This window comes from Amphiura filiformis, chromosome 11, assembly GCF_039555335.1.
Source record: "Amphiura filiformis chromosome 11, Afil_fr2py, whole genome shotgun sequence".
Classification (NCBI taxonomy): domain Eukaryota; kingdom Metazoa; phylum Echinodermata; class Ophiuroidea; order Amphilepidida; family Amphiuridae; genus Amphiura; species Amphiura filiformis.
The window spans coordinates 66,940,630-66,960,465 of NC_092638.1; the positions used below are offsets into that span (position 1 = coordinate 66,940,630).

Sequence of the window (19,836 nt, forward strand, 5' to 3'; positions counted from 1 at the left end):
TTTCCGTTTTACATTATATAGCACTGAAAAGTGCATACATTTTCACTACTTTGTGGCACTTTCAAATTTCCGTGAGCAAACCCCGAATTCCGTGAATTTTTCCGTTTTTCCATATCACGGAGAAATCATGGCTTTAAACTACAGCACCTAGAGTCTTGATTTTTGCAGGATATATTGGAAAATAAAGTACAATATAATCGTGAAAAAAAAATGAATTAAAAAAATCTGTGAGGGCGTCCTCCTCAGCATATGTTATAATATGGCTTTAAGCTGATGTTCTTTGCTTGAAGACACCTATATTGGCAGTGGTATATACTATGGGGACTGAATAGAGAGTACAGCATTCACAATGGATATACCATACTGTGTCTCATCTCAAGATGAGAGTAACACCATGTTGGATTTCGTAGTGGCAGATTCAAATTGTGTGCGCAAACTTAATCCCACTGGGCGTATACACATGCGTGTTACTCAACTTGAGACGAGGAGATACAGGTGTCTTCAACCAAAGAACAGTACCTCAATAATGGGAAGGTCTTGAACTTGCGACTTTACGCTCATTTCATCTTCATCTTCACTAAGTTGGTTATGATATCTGAAGACAAATCATTTTTGAGAGTTTTTTGAAGGAAGGCCACTTTAGTGTGAAAATGAATACAAAATGTCACGCTATAGCCGATTTTGGAATAATTGACCTTTGACCTAAGCCATCGGTTGGTGATATTGACACCGACTTAAGCCCCTCACTTGAGAAATCCTGGATTTGTCACAAGTACATCACATTATACACACTGGGTACGAAGATGGATTTAGTATGTGGTATAGGCATGTAACTTATTTTAAGGGCACTTTCAAAGCACACACAAATCATGTATACTGCGCCAATAAAGTATCCTTACACTTGGAAAAATAATCAAAATGTCAAAAATGAACAATATTGGGGCAGATTTCTTTTTTTAATAGATGCATTATTTAATCCTGCACATTATGACACCACATTGAATCGCATGTGACATCAAGAAGTAAAGTTTCAATTGAATAGACGAAAGTCCAGTTTTAAAAGTGACAAACTGTTTCTTCAATGAAGCGTTATTTAAAGAAGTTTTTATTTCAGTTTTTGCTTTTCTGTATTTTTCATAACTTTATTTTTTTGTCAGTTCTTTTGTTTCAGTTTTCTTTTGTTCCTTTTGTTTTAAATTAAAGCCAAATGCATAAATTAGCCATTCACCACTCTCAAACCAGATGTCTAGTCTGTGGAGTTTTGAATAGGCCAGTTTGTCACTTTTAAAACTGGACCTGGACCTTCGTCTATTCAATTGCTTGTAACTTTACTTCTTGAGGTCACAATGGATTCATTGTGGTGTCATAATGTGCAGGATTAGATAGTGCATTCTATTAAAAAAACAAATTTGCCCCAATATTGTTCAGTTTGGAAATTGTGATTATATTTCCAAGTGTAAGGATACTTTATTGGCGCAGTATAACATGGGAATGAACGTAATATTTCATATCTGGCAAATGATAATTACACTAAAAGGCAGCTAATGAGCAGAGGATGATTGAAGCACTTCCCAATTTACACCCATTGGGTACGCTATGTAGCCAGCTCAATATTGTGACCAAACAGGTTAAGGTCATCTGCAGTATATCACTGGCAAATGATAATTAAACTCAAGGCAGCTATGATTGAAGCACTTCCCAATTTACACCCATTGGGTGCGCTATATAGCCAATATTGTGAGCAAACAGGTCTAGGTCATCCGCAGTATATCATTGGCAAATGATAACACTTAAGGCAGCCAAAGAGCAGAGAATGATTGAAGCACTTCCACACACTATAAATACACCCAAATGCGTTAGAAATACACCCAAGTATATTAGAAATACACCCAGGTGTATTAGAAATACACCCAAATGTATTAGAAATACACCCAAATATATTAGAAATATATTACCCAAATGTATTAGAAATACACCCAAATATATTAGAAATATATTACTCAAATGTATTAGAAATACACACAAATGTATTAAAAATATGCCCAAATGTATTAGAAATACACCCAAATGTACTAAAAATCCACCCAAATGAATTAGAAATTTTAAAATAAGACATCTTTTCAATGCAATTTGCAAGCTACAGTGGCACATGAAACCTTGCGGATAATCCTTTGCAATGGATTATGGGTAGTACTTTTAAACATCCTCTAGCTGACGAGATACACACACATCAATAAAATACAAAGGCAACGTGTCAAATTTGGGCACTTAAAATCAACAAAATATTGTTACAATATGATTTACAAGAAGTATATAACATTGTAAGAGTTGAACATGACATTACTAGTACATTCTTGGCTTATAACCAGGGACAAGTGATTTGCGCGGAACTTTTTTTCCACGCAATCTCCGCGCAATTGGCTATTTTTTTCCTATGGGCAGGGATACATGATTTGTACGGAAAAATGTTCCGTGCAATCTCCACATAATTGGCACTTTTTTTCGCGCCAAATCACTTGTCCCTGCTTAATAACATAGACCTTGTATGTAGCACACACATTCATGTTAACTTTTAAAATCAAACCACTTTGCTAAATTGCATCTGAAATCATCCAACTTCATCATGCACCTGATGGTTGCAGATGATGTGCACAGAATTACATAGCAAATTGAATTGCGAATCTCCACTGATTGTTTTGATTTCAAAAATAATTACTGGATGAATAATGGGACTATTCCATACAAAATCTGCCATATCACTGGATGAGTGAAAAACAGTCTTCCACAGAGGGAGAATGATTTTCAAATGGAATTGACAAGGCTAATTATTTTAAAACCCATACTCCCCCGGGATATGGCTTTACCTATATCTTCAACAACTGCAGTATTTCAAATGGAAGTTTAATACACAATTGTCTTTTTTATTTGAAACCTATACTCCCTCTGTAGATGGCTAAATCTTCCACATGGGGAGTGGGGATTTCAACTGGAATAGCCGCAAGATGGCAATTCACAATTTAGATTAATTGATATTTGGAATAATATCCACAATATATTTCCATTTTTGTTCATACACAATTATCTGATTTTCTAATCATTTTATTTAGCCCATGAGAACTACCTGTCGATTGGCCAAAAAGAAGTTTTCAATATCAATTGAACCAATCAGCAACATTGTTAGAATAATTTCACCACACACAAAAATTGGGGTGAATTATTTGCAAAGCTCCATTCTGATTGGTGATTAAAGTGAAGATATCATGTAATTGACCAATCAGAGTCATTGTTAGATCGGCAGGTAGTGCTCAGGGGGTTAAGCTTTTAGTCTGCTGAAATCTAATTTCTGCATTTTCTCCAAATCGTACCACTGCTACATGGCCTGAAATATTTTACTAAGTTTGTACTTTCAGCTTCACCTTTCACTCCCCAAAAGTTTGAAAATAATATAATGGTAGTACTCTTAAAATACCAACATTCCAAATATCGAGGGCTCAGTACAGCCATTTATTGTCTCATCTATATTTTTAGCGAAAATTAAATGTTGGTACCAAATTTTCAGACAATGGGTTTTCCAGTGACAGTAAGGACATGTCCATTTCCAACCCAAATCAAGCCACAGGCCAATGAAACATAGCTCTAATCTCTAACCCTCTCCATGGCTGCAGGTGTTGACTGAATTGTACATTTTTATGACCATAATTGGAATCAGCATGAAAAATGCATTAAAATGAGTACAAACAATCCCTGATTTGGTTCAGTGGTTCTTGAGATAGCTCTGGATATTGAATTTTCATGTTGAAGGATATATATAGGTACGAAAAGCATTAAACACAATTTCTTCAAAATGGCTATAATAGAGATGAGACAGTGTTGAACTACACCCTCAATATTATCCTGGGTAACCATGGTAACTGGCAAGAAATATTTAAAAACAATAACATCTGAACACCATCTGTTCTATAAAACATAAATTTGTTAAACACTTTAATTTCGCGGGTGCTTTATTTCGCGAATTGGAGATGATCAACATTTTCGCGAGTATTTAATTCCGCGAATTTACAATTTCGTTATAAGCTTATACCTAAAAGTATGCCAAATTTTGAACTCCACAGAATTCTGCACTAACTTTCATATTTCTATCCGTTTACATCGCTCTAAACACTGGATAAATTTCCCTTTTCGTGGCCTCTAATGTACAAGGAATATCTAGTATTTCAGATTAAACCTTGATTTTTTATATATTTTGTCATTTTGACTGTCTATTTTGATGATAGTTTGCGATATTTTACTACTTCCGTGTTGGGCCATATCGGAATTCGTGAAATTAAATACCTCGCAAAATTAAGTTGTTTTACAGTAATTAGTGTTCACATGCCTGGTATACATGTAGGTCATTACAAATATGGCACATCACATCCTAAACATATTGAATTGCACATTTAACAAAAAACATTTACTTTGAAACTACAATATTGAAAATCACACTGATATCTGGAAAATCCCACTGATATCTGGAAAATCACACTGATATCTGGAAAATCACACTGATATCTGGAAAATCACACTAATATCTGGAAAATCACACTGATATCTGGAAAATCACACTGATATCTGGAAAATCACACTGATATCTGGAAAATCACACTGATATCTGGAAAATCACACTGATATCTGGAAAATCACACTGATATCTGGAAAATCACACTGATATCTGGAAAATCACACTGTAAACAAATGGGCTATTCACACTGTTATGGCATGGCCCATATGAAGAGAGAAATGGAAGTAAAGATAAAGATCAACACTAGCACACCTAGAATGTTATTGCAGTGCTTCTTTTCTTTTGTTCGTGAAATTTCCAGTTTTATATCAGTGTGATTTTCAGTCTTTATTTCACAGTGTTTACATATATTCTATGTACATCATACACATTTTGGCAGGTTGTTATGCAAGCATCAGTTTGAAACTTGAACCTATCCTCCTCAAGCCTTTGACGCTACAGTGTAGATTCGACACCAAAGCCTGGCCGGTAGGGCCCTACATGTTTCTCATTGCCAGTTAAACACTTGTGTTAAAGTAATCAATAATCCTATTCATTATTTGTTACTAATTAAGAGTATAATAAGCTTGCAATTATGTCTGTACAATTGTTATTGTACAGCTCTATTCTTTGTTTGATTTTATGAAACCAAAGCATTGTATTTTATGAAGTATTCAAGTATGTATTGGGCATTAACAATGAGGGGACATTCCTGAACCATATTGACTTGATGAGGTTTTAAAGTAGGCACCCCTTTATGACTGTATGATATCTGTTCCCAGCAGCAAGCAAAATGAGACACATGATGTAACTCGACAGCCCACACTTTGGTGTCGAATAGACACTGATGTTGTGTCGAAGGCTTGAGAAGGGTAGGTTCAAGCTTTAATCTGATGCTTGCATAAGTCTCAAGGGTGGCACTATTTCTATTATCAGATCAAAAATGTCATATATCCCAAAAATGTCATATAAAAATGTCATATATCCCAATTCCCAATCATTGTAATAATTTTGTGCAGAATGACCACAACTAATAGGCTGATAACTGATTTAACATGATTGTCACAATATGAAAATAATTTTCTTGGCATATTTCTGATAGTTAGACACATGATATTGCAGTGCAGGAACTGATCGATGAACGCATCACATTACGTTTCACTACATGAAGAGAATTGATCAAAAATTGAATCCCTTCCTGAGGCTGGGATCTGTCAATGAGTTGACCAGGTCACCAAGCTGTCATTATAGCTGGAGGCAGTATATGGCACACATGGGTCAATGAGTTACATAAAAATGACCTTGTGTGATATTTAGTTCCCAGGATGTGAGTTTTGCCTGAGGCAATGTGGTTAAATGTTGATCCCTCACTACAAGAATTATTACCATCGATTTGGTTGAAAAAGGAGGTGAGACATGATCAAATCTCTCCAGGTAACAAAACGTAATGATATCTTAAATACACAAAGAGGTCAGATGTAAAAGGCAATAAATGCCATTTTCAAACTTTTTTGGAGTTAAAAGGCAACCAATATCTGTGCTATAATGCTAGCTTTAAATTGATACCCTACTTTAAAAAAAATCCAAGGTAAAGTTTTTGAAACTATGATATACAGAGTACATAGCACATTATTTTCTTACTATTTATTTTACATTTGACCAGTTTTATATCTCATCAGGTTGAGAAAACTGTCAGTTTAGATATAAGGACAGTTTACATAAAGATTTCATCTTGGACTTTGGACTAGCCCATTGTTGGTAAAAATGGGTATTTGTGCATCTGCATGCAGCATACAAATTGTACAATATCCTGGGATTCCCTTCAATTGTTCCAATCATCAGGTCTATGGGCTAATCCATATAAAGTTCACACTCCCCCTATGGAAGATTTTACTTTTATCTTCCACAGAGGGAGTATGAAGTTTAAATGGAATGAATGCATTAGGCAGCTCCATATGAATTCCATACACCCTCTTGAGAAAGATTCAACCTGAATCTTCCACAGAGGTAATGTGAGTTTCAAATAGAGTTGGTTAATGTGCTAATTCCGTGTGTAGTTCACCCGGGTAGTTCATACTCCCCTGTGAGTGTGAATTTCATATTTCACATAAGGAGCCTAATTTCACATAAGGCAACAAACAGTGAATAACAAAATAACCCTTTAAGGGTGATATACAATTGTCACAATCAAGGCACAATGATAATTACAAAATACATTCACAAACACACATTCCATTATATACTAGTGCTTGCAGCAGAGGTTAGATTCACACAGCTAGACTCTGTCACATTCTGGTTCATTTATAGTTGCTAACTACAGATGTCACTAGTGTCTGTAGCAGAGGTTAGATTCACACAGCTAGACTCTTGTCCCATTCTGGTTCATTTCTAGCTGCTAACTTCAGGTGTCACTGGTGCTTGTAGCAGAGGCTAGATTAACACAGCTAGACTCTGTCACATTCTGGTTCATTTGTAGTTGCTAACTACAGACATCGCTAATGCCTGCAGCAGAGGTTAGATTCACACAGCTAGACTCTGTCACATTCTGGTTCATTTCTAGCTGCTAACTTCAGGTGTCACTGGTGCTTGTAGCAGAGGCTAGATTAACACAGCTTTATACTGCCATGTATAAAGCTGCTACTAGTACTAGTCGTGGCAGAGACCAGATTCACACAGTTAGACTCTGTCACATTCTACTTAATTCCTTGCTGTCATGTACAGCTGCTACTAGTGCTTGCGGCAGAGGCTGTGCTCCCGTGCCTCTGACGAGGTTTGATTTCTAATAGTCCTGGGTTACTTTCTAGTACACGTGTTAAAATTTGACCAATGTATTCTCGTAAGTCATGATTCATCCGCTCTTCTTCTTTCAATGCTTGCATTATCTGTAGAAAAGATGAAGAACATTTTATATTATATTCGGCCGAAGCCAGAAAAAGCCCAATAGTGCTCAGAGGCGACTATGTCAACCGAATATGACAGGACAGGGTTATGGGACTGATACGGGAAGAGGTCCGATTTTAGAAGCAGGGGACACTGGATCAACCAGGAAAACCTATTGAGGATGTGCATGGATCGACAACCAAATTCACATGGGGCAAAGCGGGAAATTGAACCTTGGCCACAGTGATGAGAAGCAAGTGAGAAGACCATTACACTAACCTTTGCTTCTAAAGGCCAAAAAAGAAAGGTTAGTCTCTCAAACATTTTGCAAAAAAGATGTGCTATGGTGGATTTAAAAAAAAAAATTTCTTAAATGTAAACAAGGTAAGTGCAACACGGGACTTTTTAAAAAACCTCATTGTGTTTTAAAGGAGGATTTCGTGATCCAAGCATCCTCTTTTTATGACATTTTGCAGTAGGTATCCACAAAAAAAGCTTATTCCCAAAATTTCAGTTGATTCTGCGTTTGAGAGTTATGCATGATTATGTGTATTTCACTGGTCCCTAGACAATGTGTTGTAATTTCGTTCTGGTATACCAGAACGAAATTCAAAATGTGACAATATTTTTGCTAAACGAATTAATCTGCAAGAAATTTTTGGCACATAAACATAATGTAGCCAGAGGTTTCCAGTGGTACAAAAATCTCAACTTTTTTTGAGAAAAGTGGGGGGATGAGGCTGTGGATCACGAAATGCCCTTTTAAGTCTGCATATTTTTTTTTTGATAATTAAAAAAACCTGTAAAAAATGGCATTCACATACTTAAGTGCATGGATTTGAGAGATGAACCCATTTTTATACATATAGGTAAAGGTCATGTTAGAGAAATGCTCACAGGTCAAGTGCCCTTTTCATTTTCCTAGGTATTTGGGCCAGAACCTTTAACTTGCTTCGGAGGTCTCACCCCTCCTGCATAACATGTCTGTTTTACCTTTAACTTGCTTCGGAGGTCTCACCCCTCCTGCATAACATGTCTGTTTTACCTTTAACTTGCTTCGTCTCACCCCTCCTGCATAACATGTCTGTTTTACCTTTAACTTGCTTCGGAGGTCTCACCCCTCCTGCATAACATGTCTGTTTTACCTTTCCCAGCACTGTATTCTAGTACCCATTTATACACCTAGGTGGAGAGAGACAACATAGGTAAAGGGCCATGCCTACAATGCACAACATAATGCCCTCTTTCTATATCAAATTTTGTATTAAAATGGATTCATTTTTCAAAACTGCAAAATCGTGTGAACTTCAACCAAAAAACTAGGCCGTAGGTATACAAATGTGTTAAAATAATCTTGAAAAATTGGTGAAAATATGGGTCCACTTTTAGATTCTCTGAGGCACAATCCCTACCCACATCAACCCCCCGAGAAACCTATAGTAACTGGATAACTGGAGCATTATCATACCAACTGGAATCAGGCCCATAACCAGTGGGTGCAGTGGGGGTGAACTGGAATAAGGCCCATAACCAATGGGTGCAGTGGGAGTGATGCATGCCTATAAACCTGCAAAAGGTCTGCTTTGTAAAAAATAGCAAAATTGAGCCAAACATTTTGATAAATATACCCCAAATCATGAACTTTCTGTGAAATTTGTTAAAAAATACAATCCAAAAATCAATTACAGAGGAGATAAAAGTCTATTTTTGGCCAGAATGAAGATTTCTAATGAAAAGGTCTGTATTTGGAATGTCCGCACATCCACGAAAAAGTCTGGCTATATACGGGCCTGAATGGAATAGCCTCTTTTCATCCACAATGGCTGTCAAGAGGTTCACTGCTTAGATTATTAATACACAGATTGGAATTTTCATGCCTGTGCCCTCTAAGCGTACTCGAATTCAGCTGACGCCGGTACAGCGTACAGACCTGGCGACATCGCTTAATAAATCTTATGCGCGAAGTTTCTTTTTGTACGCGCTCGCTGTTTGCGCTTATTTGTGAGTTTGCTCACGCGGTACCTGACTTAGCGTCGATCCCCTGAGGCAACATGCCATGTTTCCGCGGTATGCGGGTTCACTGTAACAAAATGTATTAACCCCCTGAGCACTATACCTGCTGATCTAAAATTGCCTTTGATTGGTCAATTACATGATATCTTCATTTTAATCACCAATCAGAATGGAGCTTTGCAAATAATTCACCCCAATTTTTTGTGTGGTGAAATTATTCTAACAATGTTGCTGATTGGTCCAATTGATAATGAAAACTTCTTTTTGGCCAATCAGCAGGTAGTTCTCATGGGATTAATTTTGAACTCAGCAAAATACTTACATCATCTTTGGAAGATGTTTCTAATTCAGCAGCAAATGATTCTGATTTTGAATCCTGTGTGCCCCTGTGTAGTAGACTCCTTCCTATTTGTACACTGTTGTTAAGCATCTGTGCACTCATTTCCTCATTGGATTCTTTTAAGTGAGCATTTTCCTGGATGAAAAAATTATCAAAAGAAATTGGGTGTATTTGTGATACATTGGGTGTATTCATGGTATTTGTGAGACATTTGGGTGTATTTGTGAGACATTGGGTGTATCTGTGTGACATTTGGGTGTATTTGTGAAAAATTTGGGTATATTTGAAATACATTTGGGTGTATTTGTGAGACATTGGGTGTATTTGCGAGACATTTGGGTGTATTTGTGAGACATTGTATTTGCGAGACATTGGGTGTATTTGGGAGACATTTGGGTGTATTTGTGAGACATTGGGTGTATTTGTGAGACATGTGGGTGTATTTGGGAGACATTTGGGTGTATTTTGTCAGCCATCTGGTGTATTTTGTCAGCCATCTGGGTGTATTTGGGAGAAATTGGGTGTATCTGGGAGATATTGGGTGTATTTGTACACTGTTGTTAAGCATCTGTGCACTCATCTCTTCATTGGATTCTTTTAAGTGAGCATTTTCCTACCAAAAACATATTGTTGAGTTTGTGGGTTCTTTAGTAATCACTCGGTACAACAAACATGTGTCACTGTCAATAATATTATTGGTGGAATGAAAACATTAGTGATGGGCGCATTGATCTTACGATCAAGGGTGCATCACACTATATTGGTGGTTGATTTATAGTACTATATAGTGGGATACTTTTGCTGGGTTATTTTCAGCCTACTTACAAGTTGACCTCAAATGACCTTTGACCTCGGTATATGACCTTGAACACCACCAATAGATGAATGAGGGTTCCCATAGTGTAGGTATGACCCAATTTTGATATACAATTGGATTTGAACTGTTCATGTGATACAAAATTTTGTATTTTCAGCCCATTTGCAAGTTGACCTCAAATGACCTTTCACCTCGGTATATGACCTTGAACACACCAACAGATGAGGGTTCCCATAGTGCAGCTATGGCCCAAGTTTAGTTGCACTAAAAATTGTTCATATGAGACCAAATTTTATCCAAAAGCCTTGCACATAACACCCTCCCCCCCCCCCCAACACACACACACACCCCCACACAAATTGTGATGCGATTAGGACTTTTTCCTTTGGACTACCTAAAAAACAGACACACAGCAACTTACCCTTTTCAATTTATGCACCTCCTTTTTGACCTCATCAAATCTGCTGGGTAGATCACTAATACTAGGACTTCGCATGAGTCTAACACTATGCTCCTGCTCCGCTTGGTAATGCCGCAACTCTCTCACTTCTTTGGATAACTCATCTATAAGCTGCAAGGCAAACCAAATAAATAAACTAATATTAAGACTTGGCATAAGTCTAACACTATGCTCCTGCTCTGCTTGATAATGTCGTAACTCTCTCACTTCTTTGGATAATTCATCTATGAGCTGCAAGGCAAACCAAATAAATATACTACTATTAAGACTTGGCATAAGTCTAACACTATGCTCCTGCTCTGCTTGATAATGCCGTAAGCACAGAATTAAAACCAGAGAACCAGGACTTGACCGCCATCTTGATACAGGCATGGAGCAAAAATTGGGGGTATTCGGTTTCCCTCGGAATGCGCTCGAGGCATTCGTTGTCATACAGGCGCGACATAGATAATGGGCGCATTTGAGAGACGCACTTGATGCGACCTGCACGCGAGTACCAAGACGCTACAGATGAGACGCAGAATTGTTTTCATTCGTCTCCGCGCACTTTCGGCAAGGACCCGAATACCCCCAATTTTCTCCCCATAGCTGACGGCGCGATTGTATGTGGCGGTATAGGGAGTCCATGTTCTCCTTCTCTAATTCTGTGGCCGTAACTCTCTCACTTCTTTGGATAACTCATCTATAAGCTGCAAGGCAAACCAAATAAATAAACTAACATTAAGACTTGGCATAAGTCTAACACTATGCTCCTGCTCTGCTTGATAATGCCGTAACTCTCTCACTTCTTTGGATAACTCATCTATAAGCTGCAAGACAAACCAAATAAATAAACTAATATTAAGACTTGGCATAAGTCTAATTGGAGTAGAGAGAACATAGTTTGACTTATCTATATAGTCTGGTGCTGAAATAGGAATATTTGGCTCGACTCAAAAGTAGCGTCTGGATGTCATGTCTGCACAATGTTTTTTGGTGTATGGGGATTTTTGAGTATGGGGATTTTTCTATCGAGGCGCTGCTGTGTTGTTGATGTTGAACCAAGTTGGATAGATTGGGCATCGGAGTGTGTGTGGGTGGATCGTCCTTCCTTTTTATGTTGGGATATTGTGGGAGCAACTATTTGGTTCTGGAACTACAGACGTATTTGTGGCAGCTGCGTTGCTTTTTTGTGCAGACTTTATTTTATTGATATGCATGCAATTTACAAAAGTGCAATTTATACTTTGTAATTTTATGCTTTGTAATTTAAGATTAAGGAAATTTTATTTTTCAATATTTGTATATTTTTTATAACTTTGTATTTTAATATGTAAAGAGGGCCCCAGTGGAAAGCAGTGCTTTGTTCACTGATCTGGGCTACCCTCTATAAAGATGCCGTTAATAAAAAAAAAAAATGAAAAAAAAAAAATGTTTTCTCTATCTCCGAGACCTACTGGTTCAGAATCTGTCAGGTACCACCCGGCACCCTTGAGCATGTTGAAACAAATAACCCCATAGGGTTATACAGGGGTCAAAAATTGAAAGTGTTCAATGACTTCAAAGTATATCAAATTATTCGTCTAGGTCCAAGTATCACAAATATGTAATTTTTTTTTTCTCAATAAGACCTTTGGTTCAGAAGTTATGCGCCGCAACAGGTCAAAGATCAATTATCAGTTTACATACGGGTTATAACTTAAAGTTACTCCGATTTCTGTGAATGTTGCAGCAAATTATTTGTCTACCAAAAGGAATTCAGAAACATAGTTTGCACTATCTACAATGTATAGTTACCAAGATAGAGGATAACAAATGTCAAATACCATAGGTTGCCATTTGATCCTATTGAGATTATTGACCTAGGTAATATTTGTCTCCGTAGCTCATCAACTAGACATCGGATCTAATGTTAACTGTTTTGCTTGTGCATTTATATGTACACTAGTGCTTTGAGCGAACGGTAGCAACTTGAAGCTGCACCAGGGTGGAAAATATTAGTAGGAACCCAACTCCTGTCTTTCTATAGTAAACTGTGCCAGATTACCCTGATATTCCATCACTTCTGATCACTGTGAGGGGTTAGGCAGTAGGGGAGGGAGGGGCAGGGGAGGGTGTCTTATACCTCAGTGATTATGGTAGTACTTACAGCTTCATTAGCTTTCAGCATTTCTTCTAACTCCTGTCTTTCTATAGTAAACTGTTCTTGTTTTCTCTGATATTCCATAGACAATGCCAGCCACTTCTGATCAATATCTTGTAACTCAGATTCTAGTCGTGATTTCTCCTGAAATGAAAGTACATTCTTTTACACATGAAATATTTACACTACTCAGTCACCTGAAGATTGCAGGGCATGAAACACAGTGTTGTGGCACTCGGTGTGTAAACCATATCAATTTGTATTACAGCTCTACCCATCTGGGTATCGAGCACTCTCAAACTGTTAGTGATACTTTTTACATATGTTTATTATTACACTACTTTGTAAGTATTAATCACACAATTCTTACAGCAAATGTTTTCAAAACATATTTTTACCAACATTTTTTCATGGCAAATTTCTCTGAAAAACGTGTGACAGCTCTGATACATCATCATCAGTCAGCTGCGGAGCAGGCGACTACAAGCTTTCTCCAACTAATGCGATCTTGGGCAAGCGAAACAATTTTGTTTGGCTGCAGCATCCCTTCAGTATCTCCCAGGAGGTGCTGGACATACTGAAAGTTCAGTGCGCGCGGCCGTCCCGGTTTCCTCTTCCCATGTGGTGGAATATAAAGCGCATATTCTTTCACAGGCTCGCCATCTTCAAGACGCAGTATATGGCCGAGAAATTTGAGTTGATGAATCTTGACTCTGGCAACCAGTGGAGTGGTGTTGGTCAGGTTGTAGATGGTTTCATTTGGAATCCGATCCACACGCTTGATGTTTAACATGACTCTGTAGCAAGATGTTGCAAATGCATTGATCTTGTTTTCCATGTCCTTGGTAATTACCCATGACTCGCACCCGTACAGAAAGACAGTAACACACGTTGTCTGAAACAGCTTGATTTTTGTTTCGATTGGCAGGGACGGGCTTCTCCAAAGGCGTTCCAGTTTCCAGAAACCTGCCCAGGCTAGTGCTTTTCTTCTTTTTAGGTCTCCAACACTAGAGCACATCTTGGCACCCAAATACTTGAAGTCTGTGACATGGTTGATGGTACTACCATAGACTTCAAGTGCTGGTTGGGCGTTAAAGTTTCCAGTCATATATTCTGTCTTAGGTGCGCTGATGACAAGGCCTAGATCTGCTGCTGCAGTTGCAGTCCTAGTAAGCTGTGACTGGGCCCGGGCTATGGAAGATTCCAGCAGGGCAATATCATCAGCAAAATCCAGGTCATTCAGCATCTTGGCAGGATACCTGCTTGACCGACGTGGGTAGGTAACAATTCCAGCGTCAATTCCAGAAGTTGATTTCATCAGAAGGTAGTCTACCAGGATAATGAACAGGAATGGTGCCAACACATCGCCCTGAAGCACTCCAGTTGTTACTTGGAAAGGCTCTGAGATACTGCCATCTACCATAACGGCACTATTGGAGTCTTTGTAGAGCACCTGGATGGCACTGACCACAACCTTTTGTATTCCATATAATGCCGCAGCACTGAAAACATGACGGACCTGTTGATGGAGTCGAAGGCTTTTTTGAAGTCCACAAAAGTGACTGTTAAGGGAAGTTGGTACTCCTTGAAGCCTTCCATGATCCTCCTCAAATTGTGTATTTGCTGAGCACAGCTGCGACCCGATCTAAAGCCGTACAAAAGCTCTAGATACATACATTTATTTAATACCTCACTGGGCTATTCCAGTTGATTTCCTTACACCCCCATGGAAGACATCTTCCACACAGGGAGTGTGAATTTCAAATGGGGTTACCTGAATGAGTGAAATCCTTACACCCTCTATGGAAGATATCGTGACCTTCAATTCCACACAGGGAGTGTGAATTTCAAATATGGTTACCTGAATGATTGAAATCCTTACACCCCCTATGAAAGATATCGTGACCTTAATATTCGACACAGGGAGTGTGAATTTCAAATGGAATACCTGAATGGGCGACTTCATTTGAATCTGTGTGTGCGATAAATGTCATGTTTTCCATTGAGGGTGTATGAATTTCAACTGGAACAGCCTAATGAATGGTAAGAATATCAAAGCAGCTTGATTTATTATGTCATATTGTGCAGGTCAGTCGCACCTTTGCCCTGACATCAGACACAAACTAGTCTTTTTAATTTGGTCTTGATTATAATGTTTTTGCTTAAACTGTGTTCGTACCAGGCTGATGATATTGTGCTATTTTGATAATGTGATTTGATATGAAGAGATATGGGATGTGACAGGATTGGATAGGATTTCTCACCTTTTTAAAATGGTCTAATTGTGTCTTTAATCTTGGTATATCAACATCATTCCTTTCCTTCTCATTCTCTAATACGGGTGTATTTGTGAGACATTTGGGTGTATTTGTGAGACATTTGGGTGTATTTGTGAGACATCTGTGTGTATTTGTGGGACATTTGGGTGTATTTGTAAGCATTTGGGCCCTGATTTCTTACCTTTTTAAAATGGTCTAATTGTGTCTTTAATCTTGGTATATCAACATCATTCCTTTCCTTCTCATTCTCTAATACTGCAAGTCTGGAATAAAAATGACAAAGATCCATTATTATGGTTGGAATCAGAGTTACACAGGCTAAGTCAGTACGTATACCTAATTATGTGTTATTTGCCATACTGGATCAAGATGAGAAGATGAGAATTCTCGTCTTCTCTGCTAACATGATATATTCTCAAAATGACACTTGACAGGCAGAGATGTTATCTTAACACTTCACAATGCATTTCTTCCGTTTCAATTTTTTGTACCGATTTGCTATCTAGTGTAACATGGGTCGACAATAACAAAAGGTACCTCAATGTACAGACCACATCATGATGACGCAAAATATGTTTATTTCTTGATTTATTATCCATGTTTAACCAGTCTATTCTCAATATGAAAACATTATAGGAAACCTGTACAAAAGTAATAGAGGTGATGCATCATGTTGCAAAGGATTCTGGGAAGTGTAAAATATGTTTATTTCTTGATTTATTACCCATGTTTAACCAGTCTATTCTCAATATGAAAACATAGGAAACCTGTACTAAAGTAAGGGAACAAACCAAAAGATCGATGACGTCCTATAAACGAAACTAGTTTCGTTTAGGGGGAGGGGGTAAAAATACTTGATTACGTTTGTACAAAAACATCGGTCTGAAGAATGTGTCATTATTATTATTATTATGTCAAAATTTTCAACATTTCATTATTACGTTTCTGGCAGGGAGGGAGGGGGTCGGCTGTGAAACGAAACTAGTTACGTTTATAGGATGTCATCGCTCTTTTGGTTTGTTCCCTAATAGGAATGTCATTTGATGTACTGAGGTGATGCATCATGTTGCAAAGGATTCTGGGAAGTGTAAGATATGTTCTCTGCTTGACAGGTGCACTGCGAAAACTACAGCTATTTTCTCCTCCAAACTTAGAAGTATCAAGTAGTGGTAGGGGGGGGAGTGGGGGTGGGGGTGGTACCAAAGAAGGTTCAGTATTTTTAGTCCCAGATTTTACTATGCCTCCCTATTGCCTCCCTTAAAAACAAATCTGGTGTCGCCACCGGTGTCAAGTAAACATTCACCAGCATAGTGCACTGGAATATGTGACCGTACAGCTCGAATGAGCCGTGAATTCCTTAATTGTATTTTGAGTTACAGTGTAAAATGTGTATGAAGGTCGTATGCATTGGTAACTTAAGCTGGCGCGACATCTGTCTCATTTTGATAGTCACAACACCAATCAATAATCCTATTATTGAAAAGGATAATAAGCTTCTACCTTAGATGGCAGTAGAATTTTTAATAGCTCTGGTCTTTGCTTGCTTTGGCTAAATCCTGTTCAAGTGGTGGGTTACCAGGCATTGTATTTTGTATAGGTAAATAGGTATGTATAACCAACAATTAACAATGAGAGAACTTTCTTGAACCTTGTTGACTTGATATGACTGCCAATCACGACTGTTTGATATTTATTGCCAGCAATGTGGAAAAAGAGACACACGTAGAAACGAAAAAAGCTACCATTTTGTTGAAGGAGCAAAGTTCAACAAACCATAACCCCGCTACTGGATATCGTTTGAAGTCAAATAATATACCATTTTAAAGTTTATGATGTATATTTTCTAAATACAAAATAAAACAATTTTGACCGGGGGAGGAATTTACGGCTCATTCGCCGTGACAGGTCACATATTATCAAGTTATCTCTATTACATACACTCTTGTGTAATCACTATTATATCAAAACAGCTCAAACACGTTTCACTGTATTTATTCATAACACCTGTTTTTGTTCTATATCAGTTCTCCTACATCTATCATCTACAGAAGATCTTTTTTTTCTATCATTGTCTATATATGTTAATTCAAATCAGTTCCTATCATTTCAACTAAAGCATTTCCACCCTGATGTGGCAGTGACGTCAGTGTGCATTTCATTGGGCACAGCTACAAATCGCTAGTGTTCGCTCAAAGTACTGGCATACACACGCACACGCTTAAAGATGCCGCATTAGATGCACACACGAAAAAAGCTGCCTTAACGCTTTGATGTCAATTAGGCCCGTACGCAGGATTTTTTTTGGGGGGTGCTGATTTTGAAAAAGTGGACTTTTTTTCCAAGGGGGGGGGGCGATTTTGTGAAAAGTGGACTTTCTTCCCCAAATTTGGACCTTTTTTTGACCAAAAAAGCGTAAAAAACCTGATTTTGAAATTTTGGGACTTTTTGTATACTTTTGCAAATTTGGGGAGGTGCGGTCGCACCCCCGCACCCCCCTGCGTACGGGCCTGATGTCAATACAACATCAAGGTGAAAAATGCTTTAGTTCCTCATGTATAAATCCTATAAGGGAACAACCCAAAAGGTTGATGACGTCCTATAAACTAACCAAAAGAATACCAAATTATTAATCAAAGTCCTTTATTTTGTCTACTTTCTTTAACACACAAAATATAGACCATACAGGCAGTATATCACTCTTTAACGTGGGTCTATTTTTCGGCATAGTGGCGAAAGCCTAACAATTCCTGCCGATTACGAGCTGATCAAACTATTGTTTTGTTGGGGACAGAGGGGGATAAAAATGTCGATTACATTTCTCATAGTTATGCACCTTAAAAAGGCTTCAATGTTTTTTTTTATTCACTTCCCGTTTCAGAGGGTCAGATATGAAACTTAACTAGTTTAATGTTAAGAACACGTCTTTGGGTTGTTACCTAATCAGCTATTCCAGGTGAAATACATACACCCCCTATGGAAGACATGACCTTAATCTCCCACACAGGGGGTGAAGATTTCAAATGGAATCACCATATTCAGTGTCGTCTGCTCCAAAATGGGTTATTCCAGTTGAAATCCATACACCCCATGGAAGACATGACCTTAATCTCCCACACAGGGGGTGTTAATTTCATAGAGAGTCACCCATTCAGGTAACCCATTAGAAATTTACAATCCCTGTGTGGAAGATTAAGGTCATGTCTTTTCAGGTCATTTCAACTGGAACAGCCCAATCACAGCTGTAATCTCACACTTTTTGTCCACACTTGTTGTGTTTAAATGGCCGCTCCATGTGGAGACACACTTGGGTCCTGATGGGACCAGGCTCAAACAAAATGCTGAAGGTGTTGTTTATTTTACTCACTTTGAACTTAATGATTCTATTTGGTCTTGATAGTCTCTCTCTTGTCGTATCTGAAATAGAAAATAAATATCAGAATTATGAAAAGAGCAACTAAAAACATGCTGCGCATTCCTTCATTAAATCACATAAAGACACAATGAAAATATACTGATCACATGAAACTTTCAATTCAACTCTTCTTACAAACCGTGGTATAGACTCAGCAAGTGGGTCAGTTGGGTGTATTTGTGAGTCATTTGAGTGTATTTGTAAGACATTTGGGTGTATTTATGAGACATGTGGGTGTATTTGTGAGACATTTGGGTGTATTTGTGAGATATTTGGGTGTATTTGAGACATTTGGGTGTTTTTGTAGGACATTTAGGTGTATTTGTAAGACATTTAGGTGTATTTGTAAGACATTTGGATGTATTTGTAAGCATTTGAGTGTATTTGTAAGCATTGGGGTGTGTTTGTGAGAAATGTTGGTGTATTTGTGTGACATTTGGGTGTATTTGTAAGCATTTGGGTGTATTTGTGAGACATTTGGGTGTATTTATAAGCATTTGTGTACATCCATATCAAAATGAGGCACTTGTCGGCTGCTACATGTGTCTTCCTTTACACAGTAGCAAGGAATAATTAGCAGACTTATCTCAAGTGTAGGTCACTTCAAATCATTCCCAAGTTACATGGTTTAGGAATGTTCGCAGTATTATGTGATTTGGGAAAGAGTTTTCAGTGACCTCTCCACTTGAGGTGAGTCTGGTATTTATTCCTAGCTATTATGTAAAAAGAGAAACATGTAGCAGCCGACAAGTGACTCATTTTGATATGGATATACACATTTGGGTGTGTTTGTGAGATATTTTGGTGTATTTGTGAGACATGTGTTACTCACAATGATATAAATGTTTCTCTAAATGTATCATTAACATGCAGCAACTTACTAATAATTCCCTGTGTCTTCTTGATTCCTTAGTGGACACTTCCTGATGCCTTAATTCAGCTTCTCGAAGCTGTTCTTCTAGACTATTAATTC

General features: G+C 37.9%; 1 protein-coding gene across 2 annotated transcripts in view; it reads right to left on the bottom strand.

The window, feature by feature from the left end:
• Window positions 1-271: 271 nt before the first annotated feature.
• The window catches only part of LOC140165173 (rab11 family-interacting protein 4A-like), a 111,317-nt gene continuing 91,752 nt past the window's right edge, over window positions 272-19,836 (bottom strand). For both annotated transcript variants that reach the window (XM_072188614.1, XM_072188615.1), the window contains 7 exons: window positions 19,745-19,835; window positions 18,816-18,865; window positions 15,633-15,714; window positions 13,179-13,316; window positions 11,012-11,161; window positions 9,756-9,908; window positions 272-7,422 (listed from right to left, as the gene is read on the bottom strand). In XM_072188614.1, coding sequence (XP_072044715.1) covers window positions 7,252-7,422; window positions 9,756-9,908; window positions 11,012-11,161; window positions 13,179-13,316; window positions 15,633-15,714; window positions 18,816-18,865; window positions 19,745-19,835 — 835 coding nt within the window. In that variant the 3' untranslated portion in view covers window positions 272-7,251. The remainder of the gene's footprint in view (window positions 7,423-9,755; window positions 9,909-11,011; window positions 11,162-13,178; window positions 13,317-15,632; window positions 15,715-18,815; window positions 18,866-19,744; window position 19,836) is intronic.